The 19,344-nt window shown below is 38.3% G+C and overlaps 1 protein-coding gene across 9 annotated transcripts in view; it reads right to left on the bottom strand.

Moving 5' to 3' along the window:
- LOC124156240 overlaps positions 1-19,344 on the bottom strand; it is a 36,482-nt gene that overhangs the window by 13,330 nt on the left and 3,808 nt on the right. For 8 of the 9 annotated variants that reach the window (XM_046530671.1, XM_046530722.1, XM_046530712.1 and 5 more), the window contains exons 3-4: positions 4,295-4,541; positions 520-1,730 (exon numbers count right to left, since the gene is read on the bottom strand). In XM_046530671.1, coding sequence (XP_046386627.1) covers positions 520-1,730; positions 4,295-4,541 — 1,458 coding nt within the window. Of the gene's footprint in view, positions 1-519; positions 1,731-4,294; positions 4,542-7,396; positions 7,501-19,344 lie in introns of all 9 variants that reach the window. The other variant, XM_046530703.1, reaches the window with a different exon arrangement.

Here is a 19,344-nt window from a genome sequence, read left to right as displayed (position 1 = left end):
CCTGTAAATAAATATCAACAACTCCCAGTATCACTATTTCTAATAGTAAATCTATTAGCATAATCATAGAGTAATCATGGAATTTTCAGCCTCATACTATGTAGTTGAAACATGAAATTACATCCCATACCACTCAATTAATCAACTCTCATTTGAAACTCTGGAGAGTATTTCTATGACAGAAACATAGAAACAGTGAACTGCAAAACAATCTCACTTCAAAATTTCATAGTTTCAAAGTCAAAGTTTGGGATTGACATCAACTGAAAATGCTAAAATATACAGCATATAATAAAAAAATTGATTCGTAATAATATTATTCCGTTGAACTAGAATGCAATAAAAATTACAACATTTTCACTTAATTATTACAAACAGACCAAAAGGGTTGGGTTGGAAAAATAAACAGATGACTTTGGATCTGCAGCACAACTTGGCTAGTCCTTTTCGATTGAAGGTGCAAATTCAACCCATTTTAAATTGAGAGTGAAAAGGATAAGCAGAGAATGAATTTCCTACCTCACAGGTTCTGCAATGCCTTGTTGATTTGATCCCAGGCCACCTCCCGTCCAGCCCTGGGATTTCAGCAGCTGGAAACCAATGTTGTCTTCTCCAAGGGGTTGATTGTCGTTGATAGCAGGGATATAATGACTCAGAATTTCATTCTGAACATCAAGAATCAACCTCTGATTTCCTTGTAGGGCACTCAGAGTACCAGGAAACCTACTTAAGTTTGCCAAGATATTTTTCTGATTTGCAAGAATCTCACTTTGATAGTTCACTATGTCATCATTCCCACTCAGATTGTCAATACGATCCATATACACTTGATTCAGTTTCGCCAGCAAATGGTTCATGCCGGCCCATGTTCTCAGCTGCAGTGCATACAGTTGATTGTCCAAGAAGGGAACTCGGCCAGTCATTTCATAAACAGCATCTCTCGAAAAAATACATGAATTGAATGCTTTCAGTATTTTGTCTTCATTCTCAAAGATTTTTCTCTGCAGATGAATTATATTACTGTGGCTGCTCATCACATCATTTAGCATTGAAGATATTTCGTTCTCATGAAAGAAAATTTTATAGCGGTAAGTAGTAGTGACGTTTGCAAGGAAGCACGCATGGTTGTCAGCATTCAACGAATCAAACCCGGTCTCCATGTCGGGGGTCGTTCCACTTAGCGTGTACATAATACCCAACTGGTTGTCCAGCATAGATGTCTGGTTTTCCATTATCCTGTTCCACCGCTCCCCAACCATCCTCGTATTCACAGCCAATGGCTCACGCCTATTCAATTCTTCCCAAACATCTCCTAAGTACAACTTCTCTTCCACTATATTAAGTTTCTTCAAGTCACATTTCTTAATGTTTCCAAAAATTTCATTCTGCACTGACATTCTCATACAATGTTCCTTGAATCTTTGGAATTCACAACCATGCTTGGAATTCTGACTAAAAGAGAAGCTGCCCACGCTTTCTAAAATTATATTCTGCTTCATAATAATTGAGTTCTCCACCCTTACCACATGGCTATTATAGTATGATAAGTTAGGATCCTCAGGACTAGAATGACTAAAATACGTGCCACTAGATTCCACAATTCGTTTAACACTATCACAAATCCTTAGTTGGTTCGAAAGAATTCTTCTTTGTATATCCAGAATATTTTGTTCCAAAGAGCTTGCTGATATCTCATCTCTTGCTTCTTTGCCCTTTTCTTCATGAGGTACCTGTGGTAAAAAATTCAATCATTATCCTACCAAATACACAGGGTGTTCGGGCAATTCGACTGGGGCAGTCAACGAAGTCCGCAGTAGCCGAACACGCAGCGCTGGGCCACACAATCGACCTTAAGGAAGCAAAAATTGTTGCGAGAGTGAAAGGCTTTAAACAGAGACTCGTAAGAGAAGCAATAGAAATATCTAAAGAGGAGAAAAACAACTTTAACAGAGACACTGGCCTTAAAATCAGCCGTACTTGGCAACCCGTAATCGGCAAAAATAATCGAAAACCTACTCCTCCAACCTCTCACTCCCCTTCCCCCACCACCTGACACGTATACCTATACATATATACCAATTTTAAATCCCACCTCTTCAGATTCCCTTGAGAAAGCGACCAGCATCGGTCGGGAAACGTTGGGGCCACCCAAAATCTGACGCGGCGACATAGCCCAAAAGTTTTAATTCAACAATACATATTAGATCTCATCAAAGAAAGAAGGAATTACAAGAATGAAAAAATAGAGGAAGGACAGGATAGTTACAAGAGCCTTATTATAATACCTTATTTCTCCGAATATAGTCCCCCTCTGAATATAGTCTCCCACCCCCCAATTTTGAGGCCTCAGTTTCGGGAAATATTAAAAAAATGCGTTTGAATATAGTCCCCCCCTTTACTTTTACCACAGGCATTTTTGGAAAAGAGGAGGGACTATATTCAGACATATATGGTAATAAACGAGATAAAGTGAGGAAGGCTAGAGAAGTGAGGATGAAAAATATCTGTGAAGATGTTGAAACCAATCCTGTGTACGAAAAAGTAGAGACCGCCTTTTGGATAATGAGAGACCAATTTCAGGAGAGGGGACAAGATGTAATACCCTACAGGTCAAAAATAGAGAACTAATGATTAAAAATGAGGAATAAGTACAGAGATGAAAAGAATATCTGGAAAAGTTGTACATTGAAAACAACCTAAGAACAAAAGCTATTGAAAATAAAAGGGAAGCAGATAAAGATGACATAGAGCCCCAATTTTAAGATCAGAATTTGATGCAGCAGTCAGAGATCTGTGGATGAATAAAGAAAGCATCTGGAATTGACGATATTCCAGCAGAACTAATTACAAATGCTGGAGAAAATACATTTAACCAGCTGTATAAAATCATGAATGAAAAGCATTCAAGAGGTAAGTTACCAAAGGACTTTGAAAGGAACATTATAATTCCAATTCCAAAGAAGAAAAGAGCAGAGAAATGTGCAGAATTTAGGACCACACGCCTGACAACACATGCGTGGAAGATACAAACAAGGGTCATCTATAGAAGAATGGAACCAATAGCAGAAGCGTACTTGGATGAGGATCAATTCAGATTCAGAAAAGGCAAAGCCACTACGGAAGCAATATTGGCCCTTTGGCTGCTCATAGAGAAGAGAATGGAAAAGAACAAGCAAACTTTCGTAGCATTGGTGGGCTTAGAGAAGGCTTTTGACAACTTGGATCGGAACACAATGCAGGGAATCATAAAAGAAATTGGAGTTTTTCAACATGGCAGGAGAATTATCCACAGTTTATACAAAAACCAAGTAGCCGTGATAAAATCAGGGCCCAGTTGTGAAGAAGCAAGAATTAGGAAAGGAGTGAGACAAGGCTGTGCTCCGTCACTCATAATTTTCAATGATTTCATCAAGAAAGCCATTAATGAAATTAAAGAAAAGGCCTCGGGAGTGATAATGCATGGAGAAAAAATTATCAAGCTAAGATTTGCCGATGATATAGCCATCATAGCAGAGACAGAGAAGAATTTAAAAAATATTCTGGTTAACATTGGTATGGTATTGGGTAAACATAAGTTGAAAATAAACAAAGAAAATCAAGGTATTAGTATGTAGCAGAAGAGAATAATTCAAGACTAACATTATAATAGGGAAGCAAAAACTGGTAGAAGTGGATGAATTCTGTTATTTGGGAAGCAGGATGACTAGCTAAGAAAGAAGCAGGAAAGAAATTATCAGCAGAATAGCTCAGGGGAAGAGAGCATTCCACCAAAAGAAATATCTACTTATAGTGGAAAATTTAAACATAGAAGTAAGGAAACAGTTTATCTGAACTTACATTTAAAGTATGGAAGTGAGACATGGACAATGACCATCTAGTAAAAATAAAAGATAGAGGCCTTCGAAATGTAGTGCTACAGAAGAATGATGAGGATCAAATGGATTGACTGACTAAGTGATGAGTAAGTCTTAAGAAGAGAAGGGAAGCCTCATAAAAACCTTGATAAGAAGACAGAACGACCGAGTAGGACATATCTTGAGACATGATGGCCTGATGAAGACAATCAGCGAGGGACAAGCAGATGGCAAGAACAGAAAAGGAAGACCTTGAACAAAATATATGGAACAAGTAAAGAAGGATGAGAAAGAGAAGAAATACGTAGGTATGAAAAGATTAGCTGATAAGAGAACTGAGTGGAGAGCTACGTCAAACCAATCCTAGGATTGTTGACAGTGATGATGAAATAAAACCAAGGATTTAACCTGAATGATTAATTAATTAATGCACCACAAACCTTCTCTTCTTGTTTCAGTAATCCCTTGCTTTCTGCCGTCTCATTGGCTACTTTCCCAAGCACTGCTTCCCCATTGGCTCCATTTCCATTGGTTTTCTTCCCATTGGCTTCTTTTCCATCAACCTCTCTTCCGCTGCACACCACTCCCAAATTCCTCAGGGCAAGCTCAGTTGCTTTATTTTTCGCTATCTTTTTCTTGTTAGCAACACAAGAAGCAATCAACACCTCCTTCATGTAGAAAGTACATCTGCAAATAAGGTTAAAAATTATTCAGCAAGAATAATAAAAATCTAAAAAATAAGTAATGAAATGATTCAAGTATAATTTTATTCACTTGTATTGACACTGGATATGGCCTGACTTAATCAGCGTTTCTTTTTCCCACATTTGTTGCATTTGAGTTGAAGGTAAATATTTCCTGGCTTTTCATCATTTGGGACATGGAGAATATACAGTAAGTTTTGTACTTATGACTCATGAACATCCAACTTACGAAATTTCAGAGATACGGACATTGCCTGAAATTTCAAATTTGGCACTTTTGGAGTGGGATCCGTGCAGCACCTCTGCAACAAGTGATGCAGCATGGAACGACTCACACTTTGGGCCTAATTGTCATCACAAATTCTTGGAAATGACAAATGTTAACCACCTCATCTCATATTACATAGATATTATCCTTTGGGAACACGCCTTCAAAAATGTTGTCTCATAAATAAAGTCACAAAGTATGACTGATAAAGTATTGCAAAACTTATGGCCAACAAAGGATCATGAATTACTTTGAGTACCCTTTGTAATGAATATTAGATTGCGACTGATGAAAGAGAATAATTTCTAGAGGCACTTCTTTCTACAGGTTAACTTGCTCAGCTGGTTGGTGGAAGAGACTATGACAGTGGGAGGCAATATCCCACCCTTCCCGGGTAATTTTCTGTCTCAGCATATTGAAACACTGAACAAATTAATGCTGTACATGTAAAATTCTTAATAAAAATTAAGACTAAATTTTGAGTGGCTGGAAATGTTTTGAAAAAGGGTCACTCATCTGCGAAGATGAATCAGCAGTCAATACAGTAGATTCCTGTTAATTGGGACATATCGAGACTTGTGCACTTTGCCCCAATTAGGCGAACTATCCTGTATATGGGCATAAAAAACTTTGAAATGGTAGAAATAAGACTAAAGAATGTTAATAATGCAACACAAGTTTATTAAACTATTAATTTGATTAATAAATCAGCGAGTTTAGTTAAAGAATTATAACAATTTAGCTAAAAATATTTTTCACAGTCTTGGGCGACGCTGAATGAATGTCTTTTACTAAGTCCTATTAAAGAAAAGTCCTATCCTCTTGCATATAGAATAAAAACAAGAGCTTTCAAAATAGGGGAAAAATAGGAACATTTTTGAAAAGTAAGAGTAAATTAAAGGAGGAAAATATAAAAAATAGTATAGAGGACTCTCGTTATTACGAAGTTCGCGGGACTGAAAAACCGGAGGTTCGTAATAACGAATTCAGTACCAACGTTTCTTTCAGATATCATCGGAAAAAAAGTATTTGAAGAACCCGATTAAATTATGCGGAAATATGTTTAAACAGGAAAATTCGTTCCAGTTTCTCAACAGAAGAATGCGGCACGACGCAATTGAGGGTTGATATCTTCCTGAATACAGTACGTCCGATATACGAACTGAATGCGTTCCAAGACCTTATTCCTAAGTTGATAAAGCTACAGTACGGCCGCCGAGAGTTATCCAACGACACACAGAATGGTCTGGGTCGGGGTAGGGGGCACGAGGCGATTGGCTGTAACCGCGCTGGCGTAGGGTTATCCGACTCATGGCCCAATAAAGCGGCATGCTGCCCCAATTAAGCGGAGAATACTCTGGGATATTCCTCTATTGGGTTCTGTTTTTCAGGATCTACCCCAATTAAGCAGCTGCCCCAAGTAACCGGTGGACCCATTAAACGGAATCTACTGCATTTCCAATTTACATTTTCTTTTGTCTTCGCTGCTCATGCGATAAAACTTTTGAAAATGTTCCATTTGATCACACGAAATATTTTAACTGAAAATGAGTCTATGGCTTGAATTCAATTTGCATCACTTTCCACGTTGAAAGACGTGAATGAAACTGATGAAAATGCTTCTCTCAATTTCTAGTTATCTCTCACCATGCAGAACCAAAAGGCTTCACAAGGAGATGAAAAAATGCCGGCACTCCTCAGGTCAGTAGAGAGGACAAACAGAGAGAGAGAGAAAGAGGGTGAGTTAATTGCCTCATAGTCATTGCACACATACTGATATTAAAAATTTACTTTGCTGCAGAAGAGAGGAATCGATGCACAGGGCTAACACAACAAATTTTTAATTTACGCCTTCTATGTCACAGAAAAAGAATAAGAAAATCGACTTTGTACCTATTGTTAGTTTTTAACTAGAGCTGTACATCAAATACTTTCCCCAAAAAACTAATGCACATGATTAGTGCATTCATCTGTTGTTCTAGTATTTGATGATTAATATTCATGTTCTGTGGCCCTATGACTATTTCATCATAATTTAGCTTTAATTTGCTACTTGCAAATGTCTATTTACAACCAATATTCAGAGTTTATTTTCTCCATGTAAAATAATGGGTGGATTTTATAATTTTTTGCTAGACTTGCACCTTGGTGATCCACCCAAGCATGTGGAAATTATGGCTTTTAATTACTTTTTTGTTAAAATTATTTACTTTGCTTTCATGTAAGGAAATAGGTCCTTAAAACTGCTACCTAAAGCTTCACAAGTTTTAAGTGAAGTATTTCTATGGATCACTTAAATAAACACGCATCTTACATTTAAATCTTCCCTCCCTTGTTCCTTGTAGGAAAATGACTACTTTTCATCATCTTATGCTATAAGATTAAAATGGAAATTATGCTTTTGATTACTTTTATGCTATAAGTATTTATTATTATGCTATTGTCATCAGAGGATGATGACACTATTTCTCAAGCAAAAGTTTTAAGCTAAATGTAAATAATGACAACAATAACGACTACAACAGGTGATGCAAACTATTTATCTACTTCTAAGAAAAATTTAAGTTCACCTGAATTTTTGGTTTCTGACTGGTTATCCAGTTCAAAGGCTACAGGAGTTAGCTTGAAGTGATGGTTGAAAAGCTGCATTAGGAGTGGCAGAATTGATCAACACCTGTTAGCAGAGGTGGAGAACTGTTGACCACTGGAGACTTAGCAGTATGGTACTTGGAAGAGGCAACTGAGCGCTGAGGTCATTTGCACCTTAGACATGGGTAAGGGAAGGAAGGGTGGAGAGAAACCAAACATGGGCATTAGCCTGCTCTAAACAAAAGGCACCATAGCAACCACACCTTAATGTCCCATCTGATGGATTTAAGTTGCACTATAAGTTCCCTCCGCAAAGCACATAAACATTGACACGGTTCCCACTCAATCTAAATAATAACATTCATGGTTTTTTTCCAGGTTTTCACTGTCTAAATGTCTTCAAATTCACGGTTTATAGATAAACCATTTTTGGTAGAAATATTGATCACGTAGCAATCATCGGCCGCATGTTAACTAAAAATTTAACAAACGCGACAAACACCGTGAATGCAAAGGCAGCAATCAAAGTGCTTTATCTCCTGACGTCACATATCGTTTGCAAAATTCAGCTCCGACTAAAGGTTGTGAGTGGGAAAATGGAGGGACCAGGGTGCTAGGGAAGTTAAGAAGTGTCTGAATTTCCGCAAGCGTTAATGAACACTTAGGTTACCAGTCTTTGGTACAGGCTCAAGGTGAATGTGTCATTATGGCACACAGACCAATAATGGGGAACATGCACAATTTTTTTTAAGTACTGTAATAAGAAGGCCTCTACCTCAAATGTACTCGCCGAAAATTTTGCGCATGAATAATGCTTTTTAGCCGAGTTATGAGTCTTTAAAAATTGATCTTCATCGGCTGCTTGAAAACACGACGTCATCGAAGCGTGACGTCACGGCACGGTATCCACCGATGACAGACTGAGGAAGAGGATAGAAAACCGATCTACGAGTGCTCAAATGCAAATTAGGCGAAAATAATTCGTTTTAACGACAAAATGCAGACTGTGAATATTTTGGGTTGCCAAGGCGTTGTTGCAATAAATAAAGGGGATTGTTTGGGGAGATTTGGAAAGATTAAATGAAAATAAGTTGTTTGCAGATTGTGATCTACGTTGGGCACCCACATCATTTGGTTAGTGGCATTAGTGTATTGCAGCATGGATATTCAATATACAAACGTGTGAAAACCATATATATCATATTTAGTGCCCCACCACTCAAGTACCTCTACTTTCTCATCGGAAAAGGTTTTTGCTTGTGCCTCAAAGGACAAAAATAAGAGAAGAAAGTGGTTGATGACCTACAGAAAGGAGTTAAATACTTTATTTACATTGTAAACGGGATATTTCTCAACGTAAGTACACTCTTGAATCAGGGTTACTGGAGGGTTTTATCAAATCGCCAGTATTTCTCCGATGGCAAACCAAATTTAAGATGTATCACTCATTTCACCTTGTAAATAACCCTAGAAATGTACCTAATAATCCACCGATTGTAGGATTATAAACATAAAGGAAGGTGGCTATTCATGAGAATAAATACTGATTACGATTAAACCACTGGGAAAAATAATGAGTATTCGAGAAATATGTGGCTTTTTGTAAGGTAAACTAAGTATTTGCTGCTGTGATGCCCATACATTTTGCTGCGTGTCAACGCAAGATCTAAAATTTCGTCTCGTTTCTGTTCAAAAACAGGAACTTGAGTAAGTACAGTATAGTACTTGAAACTTATTTCTGTGTCTATCAAATACTTTTTATTTACCTTTTCATGATCATTTAGATCTCAACTTCGACCGATTAGGGATAAATATCTAAGTTCCGCATGGTAGGTAACTAAGTAAATACATAAGATAGATTTTCAGCTAGCAATGGATATAATAAATCTTAATGGACAATAAATAAATATTTAAAAACGTTCGTAAAATAATTTTCATTAATCGCATAATTATTTACCTGCCCTATTTTACTCCCGCATTGCACTATTGATGAAGCAATCACTGTTTTTCAGAAAATCAGCCGCCATAAGGAAGTTGACCAAAAGTAAACTGAGGTATTTCCTTTCTTAAATCAGTCTTAAGTCAATTCGTCCTTATATGGACTTCTACAAAGCTCGACGAAGACTTTTACTTCGATATCTTTCATTTAAGGCTCTACCACTCTACTCTCTTAGCGACGTGAATGGTGTACGGTGCGATGATGCCAGAAGGCGTATCAGGTCCCGTGACTTCAAGCGATATTTGAGCATTTTTAATTAGCATTTATTGACGTTTGTGGAGTACTAGAAGAGTTTTGGCATATATATTTGGACTCGTGAGAAAATTTTCTTTTCAATGAGACTAGCTAGCATGATGAACAAATTTCATGCATGCTCCCCATTGCGCTTCAAATATACGTGCCCAGATAAATCCGTGGCCATGTCTGCGAGTGACTGACCTTGAAATATGATCGAAATATCCATTTTTCTTTCAATCTACCTATCGTAGTTCTACGATCGTAAAATCAAGATTGAGAGATTTTTAAGGCTTTAGGACGTAATTCACGGCTTTTTCATGTTATACGAAATTCACGGCTTATTCACGGTTTAAAGGTTTTCAAGGTTAAGTGGGAACAAGGGTGAGTGATCAGGCTGTCCCTGAAAAATCTCTGCCACTGCAGGGATTCTCTGCCACGCCCCACAGGTTAGGAAGGCAACACTCTAGCCACCAAACATACCTGATGGAGGCTTTACTCTAGTGATCTAAAATGCCATGCTGAGCTGTTTTGAATTATGAGGTACTTCTGGCCCATCAATATCAATCTGATTCAGGGGCGGTCTGGCCAGGTCAGCTGGTCGGCGATCGCAGAGGACCCCAAGCTCAGGGGGGCCCAGAGTCCTCTGGATCGCCGATAATGTCATACTGCAAAACCCTCATAACACTGTGAGGGACTAGTGTAGAGAACTGCCATCAAGATGACTCTGAGGGCCCCACACGACGCTCGCGTATATCATGAAGCAGCCAGCATGCACTGGGGCGCTGGTCACATCTCTATTCCCTCTCCTGTCCCACGCTTAGGCCAAATACTACGAGGAGTTCATGTGAATCTCCCTCCTGAGATGAGACCACGGTGGCAACCTTAAGTGCGACCATGCATATGTCAGTATATTTTGGGGACCACTACGGATCATGTGACATTACATTTTTCCCTAGTCCGCTCTTCCCAAAGCCTCCAGTTCCGTAGCAAAACCCGATATCCCCGCAGGAGGATAAGGGGTTTCTGTGTAGTCGATACCCCAATTCATTCATCAAAGAAAAATATCACATTATAATGCCCACTAGGCCGGCCCTTATTTTTCATAATTGCAAAAAGTTATGTTTTCCTGGTCTCAAAATGATCCAAATGGTGTTCATATTCACGTGTTAAAATTTGGTTACTTTAAAATAACGGCAACCCGTGCCCCAAGGGCCCTAAGTACTAAGGACCCTCAACTGAGTTTTTTGGGGCCGAAAAAGCACTATTTCTATGTAAAACGTAAAAGTAAAGCCCTTTAGGGCCGATTTTCTGTTTGTTTTGACCTATCTCTAAGCGTTTAGGAGATATCGTCCGTCGTAATGCAATCCCCCCCTTAGGGCGCCACCCTGCACCGCGGCACCGCTGAGGTATGTCCCGCACCGCTTACTAGAGACTTCCCCTCAACCCCCTCCCCTACCTCGGCAAATACTTTGCTCCTGATATCAAGATCTAGCCTCTGAAGAAATGTGCTTACCTTAGAAAGAATTTAATTGCCATAACAATACTTCCAATCCAAGAGATCAATTTATTTTCACTCTATCCATGAATTTCGGCACATTAACCAAAATAAAATAAATTTTCATTGTATTTCTAATTTTTCACTGACATCCTATATTTGGCAATGAAAGTGCCTTTCCGCACGTAAGGGTTGTATTGCGATGAAAAGTCACACTTATTGTTAGTAATAAATTTTGAAAGCTCTCCTCCTGCAACGTGACTGCCTAAAAATCTTGAATTAGTTTCACTCCTTTCGCTGCACAATCATTTCCCACTTGATGACCCCGAATAATTTGCAAATCGTTCTTGTATGTTCATCCCCTTCTCGTATGTTCACATCAAAGAAAGCAATGCATATTTACAATACATTAAATAGCTTTCTCGAATTAGTGGTGACAAAATTTGGTATAGATACCTTAGTCATGTCTTTACGTTTATAGAATGCCTTCTTCATATGTTTATAGAATGGATCATATTTTCCTACACAAGACCACATACGGTGTCTCACGTTTTTTTTCACACCTAGAAATGGATCCGTCAAAGAATGACAGGCCTACCAACTCCTCACTCATGTACCACAAGTGGTTTGAAAACCTCTTTTGTGCTGCTTTCGCTATGTCTAGGTTAACACTTTCGTAATTAACAAGTCTTTGTAGGAACTGTGGGTCACTGATGGGAGCTAATGCAACAAAAGGAGGGGAGAACCACATCTTTTCATTTCTTCTTGAATATATTGAAATCTATTCAACCAATAACTGCATTTCTTTCTCCTCTTTATTTGCGTAAGAACTTTATTTCTTCAGCCCAAGCACATTTATCCGAGAGATTAACTGTACTTACCTCCTCGCGCGTCAGAAATTCAATGGTACCGCTCCTTGCAATGCCAAGCAAAACATCAAGTTTGGTTACGAAAGATTTTCTTCTCTTCATCTCCACTGTAGTACGCGCTCTCTTTATGTCGTTGCACGTTCATCCATTCTTTGCCTCATTTTTCTAACTTTTCAATCGCCTTATTTTCCGTAACAACAGGAATTCTACTTTTATACTATGGATGAGACGCATTTCTCACGGTTTTTCTCGCACTAAGTCTTACAAATTTCGAACCCATTAGGTGATAGAGAAAACATATAGTACTTCTCTCACTGTCGGTAAATTTGAGCCGAGTTTTTCTTCACTTTCTTTTCCAACCAGTTCAATGCCTGGATTTATTCTTGATTACATGCCTTTCCTTGTTGGTCTATTCTTAAAATGAACGTCACGTTCATAATAAAGTATTTATTTCACCACTTTTCTCCTTACATCCTAAAAACCTTAGCACTTCCTATCCTTTGCACACTGTACACAAGAACTATCTCTATCTATCCACAGTGATCTAATTCCGTGAACTGACTGCCTCGTTTTTTCTTCCTTGAATATTTCTATCTACTGTTGGAGCCCTGGAAGCCCTGCTCATTCCCTTCATTCCTTTATTATTCATAGACACATTTCTATCACATGCTTTTAATATTTTGTACATAAAAAGCACTTTGAAACAAAGCCTGCTGGAATGGTTCGCGGCCGTTTGGCGGCAAAAAATCAAGGTTTAAGGGGTCGGTACCCAGTACATAGGACGGCGTTGAAGGGTTAAAATTGACATTATAGGCTTTAACAACATTAATCATGACACAAGAGGAACAACCTATTCAATACTGTACCACTAGCATGTAAATCTTGTCATTAGGAGCAAAGTCTTTGCCAAGGGAGGGGAGGGGGTTGAGGGGAAGTCTCTAGTAAGTGGTGCGGGACATACCTCAGCGGCGCCGCGGTGCAGGGTGGCGCCCTAAGGGGGGGATTGCATTACGACGGACGATATCTCCTAAACGCTTAGAGATAGGTCAAAACAAACAGAAAATCGGCCCTAAAGGGCTTTACTTTTACGTTTTACATAGAAATAGTGCTTTTTCGGCCCCAAAAAACTCAGTTGAGGGTCCTTAGTACTTAGGGCCCTTGGGGCACGGGTTGCCGTTATTTTAAAGTAACCAAATTTTAACACGTGAATATGAACACCATTTGGATCATTTTGAGACCAGGAAAACATAACTTTTTGCAATTATGAAAAATAAGGGCCGGCCTAATGCCCACTGATAGTTACACATCTCACTTGTATGATTTTTTGACTAAGGGGTATCTATTACCATGGGAATCAGTGCCAAGTAATTCTCCCAGGACTGGAAGTAGGGAAGGAAGCGTTGTTGGAGGGGGAATGTTGCACACACACAACACAAATATTCTCTATTTTTCCTCATGTAATTCATGAAATCCTTTGATCACCTTAGCAGTTCAGTGAATGCTAGTTGGTTAGTGCGAGATTTTCATCCTCTTTGAAGTGTTAATATGAAACGTGTTTACAGAAGCAGTGTGCAGAAAAGAAATGAGAAGAAGAAAAATCTCATCTATGTTAATAAAATCTCAAAAAAAACTTCAGTGCTTGGCTGAACAAGAACAGTGTTTCCTGTATCGATTCACTACACAATGAGAGTTTAAATACAGATTCAGGTACGTTGGAATTTTCATATTTTCATTTTAATAGTTTAAAAAAATACCGTCTTGTGATGCGCTTCGAGTGAACTTTCCGAGCAGTTCTTTCTTCTCTTCATAGTTGCGTTTATTTTTTAGTTCGTTTTGTATGCGTATTTTAATTTTTTGTGCACTTAGTTTCTATTTTCAATACATATATTTCACCAAGCGCAAACAAAGGAAAGAAACGATCTACTATTTCACAACCTGCAGTGATACCAAAGGGTGTGGGACCCGGGGTCTTGGGAGTTCTTCCCTGCTTATTTGGGTTTTTTTAAGATTCAAAAACGGTATTTTTTGGCAAATTATTTGATAAAAAAAGACACTACCATGCATATGTAGTAGGCCGTTTTGTTAGTAAAAGTTTCATGGTGGTCATATACATCTGCATACTACCCCGTGTGCTGTGTGGGGAGTATGGATAAAAGCGACTTAATTGTGACTACATATATATGCCATGCAAAAATTAATTAGACATAGTTAACGCATAACAACCAAAAGTCTTCTCCTATATTTCACCGACGTTCACGCGGCAGGGTTAGAAATATCACACATACCGCTTTGCGCGGCTTTAGCGCAGGTTTGAGGCTCTCATCTGGTTGTGGCTTCTTGGAAGTCCTTTCTCCCTTGCGGTGCCATCCTTGATGGACCGTGAGGGCCTAACACCTAGTATATAACACCTAGTCTCGGTGTAATTGCCATGGGAAATATAGAACCTGGATAGCGTAGTGGTCTGTTCAGTGGCCTGGAAAGCCAAAGGTCCGTGGTTCGATTCCCGGTCCAGGGGAATTTTTCTCATAGCAATTCTTTTACTTTTGCTCTTTAAAAGCATTATTTGAAAAGGCTGTTTTAGGGGTTCATTTATTTCAGGGCATTTTCAAGGAGCAAATTCTTTAAGTAGATAATAGAACCATTAAACATAATTAAATTTTATAAGCTGTGAAATCCTACTTTTCACTATATTTTTTCTTACAAAATTTTATCTTGCTTTTAGAGCCAGAATAGCGTCAAACTCCATTACCGGGCAGGCAAAATCCTAAAATTTTCTGGAGGGGGGGAGGCAGGTGAATCCTCCGCTGAGGGGGGGCCCCATCATGAGTGCCAGCTCAGGGCCCCCAATCATCCCAGACCACCCCTGATCTGATTTCATGTGAATGGGTGAAAAAAGCATAAATCAAAAAAAATTGGCAGTCATAATTTTTTATAAGCCCAGCATTTAACGATTAAAAATTCATTTTTTGAGTTTCTAGCCCGTTTATACACTTGAACTGTAAACTGAATGAAAAAGATGAATCACCTTGTTACACTGTAAAGGCGATTTGATCCTCCCAGTTACAAATTTTCGAACATTTGTTAATCGCCCCAATAAGCACCATGACTTATGACTTTCTGTACTTAGAGAGGGGCTTTAGGGGCACATCTATATATTTTTTAAATTACTAATTTCAGAATATTTTGCTTTCACAATATAATGGCAGTGTTTTCTCTTACAATACCAATATTGCCCTCCTGGTTGGTTGTTTTGCGTCACTTGCTGATATGATAAATCTTTGAATTTATATAAATAGTTGAAGGCTCTTTTGTTGAAACTACTTACAGCAAAGAAATTGAAATTTAATGCACACAAAAAAGATGAAGTTCACCACCAAATGATCACTTAGATACCAGGAATACAACCATGTCTATCTAACTTCAAAGATGATCAAAAAAAGCCAGCATCAAATTCAGTTAAGTTAGTAATATCAAAAAATAGCTTTTCAATGAATGAGGATGTGAAAGCATGAATACAGCACTAGCCACAGTCAAACCTCTATACAGTAAACCCCCATACAGCAAAATTTTTAGGAAACCTATTTATTTTGAAGTCATTTTGAAGGTCACTCGTCCATTGGATAATGCACACAAAAACCTCCCATAGTGAACCTCTCTAGTTATGAAAACTCCCTACAATGAAGTCTTCACTTAGGCCCAAAACATAAAAAGTCCTCCTCTAGAACGAATTATTGAACGAATTATTAAATTCTTACACTTCAATATGTCAATCTAATATCCTACTACTGTCGCACTCAGTGTAAAGGTGGTGGTGTTTCTATATATGCAAGACCTAACTTAAGTGTTACCAGTCTGAATCAAATTCATAGTACTGATAAAACCTTTGAATGTTGTGGTGCCATTCTGAAAATCGGTAACTACAAATATGTTATCCTTGGTGTGTATCGATCACCTAGTAGCTGTGTATTTGAATTTTTTGAAGCCCTTAATGATGCTCTTACGTTGGCATCTACTCTCAATATACAGGGTATCTTATTATATGGTGATGTCAATGTTGATCTATTAAGTGCCTCCCATGATAAATGTGACTTGACAAATCTATTTCAAAGCTTTGGGCTTTCTGTGCTGAATAATGATCCTACTAGAGTTACTACTCAATCTTCTACCCTAATTGATGTTCTTGCAACTACTCTACTGCCCTCTTGCTTGTCAACTACAACTTTTAATATTGGGTTTTCTGATCATATGGCATTAACTTGCTTGGTCAATTTTCCATCTATTGGTCTCAAAAATAAGCCTAAATTTGTTAGCAAAAGAATCTTCAACATTGCTTCCAGACACACTTTCTTGCAACTAATATCTGATGAATCTTGGATGGATATTTATACAGCATCTGATGCAAATGAAAAGTTTAATCTCTTCTTAAATACCTTTGTCAACCATTTTAATGCTGCATTTCCAGTCAAACATGTCAAACAATGTAATGGACCTTTTAACTCTAATTTCTACTCTAAGGAAATAATGGCTGAAAGTAAATCACTGCGAGATATTTACTACCACTGTAAATCAACTGATCCAGACCAGATGGAATCATATAATATGGCTCTAAAAAGATTTAAACTCAAGGTGGTTGAGCACAAAAGGGTAATCAATGAAAATTACATTTCTACTTCGAAAAATCGTTCCAAAGCAACTTGGGAAGTTATTAAGAATAATACTAAATCTACCTCACATTGTGTCAACAACACAACTATCAATTTCAATCATCAGTCCACATCTGATCCCCATGTTATTGCTAACTGTTTTAATGAACTCTTTTGTAATTCTCCTCGAAGCCCCACCATAAATTCTGCAGCCTTCACATCTCGCACTCCTTTTCCCTGCTCAATGTACTTACAGCCCACTGATGCACATGAAGTCATTAAGCTTGTTAACTCCTTCCCCAACAATTGGTCCTCTGGAATTGATGGCATCCCTATGCCGATCATTAAAACTGTAATCCATAATATAGCAAGTCCACTAGTTGATATTATTAACACCTCTTTCCTAAGTGGTGAATTTCCCTCTCGCATGAAACTAGCCATAGTATCTCCTATCCCAAAAAAAGGCTCATCTTCAGACCCCAACAATTATAGACCAATTTCTGTCCTTACTGCTTTTTCCAAAATTTTCGAAAAAGTGTTCTATTTCCGTATCATTTCTTATCTTGAATCAAAAGATATCTTACATGATTCACAGCATGGCTTCAGAAAAGCAAGATCGACAATTACTGCTGCATATCAATTGTTAAATTCCATCTATAATGCCCGAGACAAAAATTTACACTCACTTGCAGTGTTTTATGACTTATCAAAAGCTTTTGATAGAGTCAATCATGATATTCTCTTACTTAAGCTGGCCAACATTGGAATAAGAGGAAAAACCTTGGACTGGATAAGATCATATTTAACTGGTAGGAAACAAATTGTGAAATATACGTGCCGGTCACAGTATAGTAATGATGTCTCATTCTCTTCTCCTTTAGATATTAATACTGGGGTCCCCCAAGGTTCCATACTTGGCCCCCTCCTATTTATTATTTTTGTTAATGACCTACCAAACCTGTTTCCTCAACAGGATGTTGTGCTATATGCTGATGATACTTCATGTCTGTCACATTCTAGAAATATTTCTGATCTGGTAAATTCTGTCAATACTTCAATTTCTAGGATGGCTGAGTGGTGCAATACCAACCATTTATCAATTAACATTAACAAAACTGTTTTCTTGGATTTCCACCCTAAGAGTGTCACACCTATAAATAATCACCAACTCAATCTGATGAATGAGCCCATTACCCAAAGTAACTGTGTTAAATTCTTAGGCCTTCTGGTTTCAGACGACCTTAAATGGACACCACACATTGAAGCCATTATGAATAGAGTTAGCACTGGTATTTTTATGCTTAGAAGGCTGGCCCCATTTCTATCTCTTTCTACCCTCAAACTTATCTACCATGCTAATGTTCATGCTCATATATCTTATGGAATTATGTTCTGGGGAATTTCACACCATGCAAAAAAATTATTTTCTCTTCAGAAGCAAGCATTGAAAGCTATGGTTCGAGTGCCTAAGAGGACTCCTGGTAAACCGATCTTTTTGGACCTAAAAATATTAACACTTCCCTCCATTTTTATCTTGAATTGTGCCACTTTTGTTAAAATGCATCCTGAGCATTTTCCTAGGAATCATGAATGGCATGACTACCACACTCGCTCAAAATGTGACGTTCACCTCAAAAGTCACCATCTATCTCTAGCTCTCAAGGGACCTCATCACACTCCATCCATCATTTTTAATAAACTTCCATCTGAACTGAAAAGCTGTCCCCCTTCCCTATTCAAAGTTAAATTATGTAATTTTTTAGCAGGTAAAGCCTATTATGATATTAGCGATTATTTAAATGATTCTATGTAATTTGTATTATTGTATTTATGTAATTTGTATCATAGTGATTTTTGTGACGAAACCATGCAATGTATATTGCCAGTTCAGTGAATAAAAAATTATTATTATTATTATTATTATTATTGAGATAAAAAACGTAGTATTAGGTATGTAAATGTAAGGGTGTCGCTTGCCGTCTCGTGCCAGCTCTGTTTCGCTCTCGGGTAATGGAAGAATCGCAGAGTCACGTTCGAGTGATGGGTCCAGTATCTGAAACTCATAACACGTTGCAACCTCTCGCGTGGGATCCATCCTCGTGCATGACTCTAACACCCTACTCTGATTAACAACTTCCTCTTGCGTGGGAATTTGTCTCTGCGTATTTCTCCAACACTTTATGCCGTAACACGTTGCAGTATCTTGGCGTGGGAAGGCGTATGAAATGCATTATCATGCGGCCTTTTCCGGCCAATAGGAAGATGCCGAGAGGGTCACGAGACGGACGCGACACGGGAGAAAGCCTCTTGGAGGGAATAGACACGAGGAGTCTTACGCTGTATCTCGGAGGGGGAGTTTGTACCTGTGCTCTACGAACCTGACCCTTCCTATTAAGCTTAGTGCTTACATAAATATGAAATTAAGAAAAAATACCCCTGGACCGGGAATCAAACCACGGACCTATGGCTTTCCGGGCCACTGCACAGACCACTATGATATCCAGGTTCCTGATCTCCCATGACAATTTTACCAAACATCTAGTACTATGAGCCTTAGCACAATAGCCATGGGAATTAATTAACCTGGATACCATAGTATAGAAGGCAGGCATAGGATGGAGGGCATATAGAAGGCAACTAGTCAAACATCTTCTCACAAGACTATGAAATATTGAAGAGGAGCCTC

This window comes from Ischnura elegans, chromosome 1, assembly GCF_921293095.1.
Source record: "Ischnura elegans chromosome 1, ioIscEleg1.1, whole genome shotgun sequence".
Classification (NCBI taxonomy): domain Eukaryota; kingdom Metazoa; phylum Arthropoda; class Insecta; order Odonata; family Coenagrionidae; genus Ischnura; species Ischnura elegans.
This window is presented reverse-complemented; position numbering and strand designations above follow the sequence as displayed.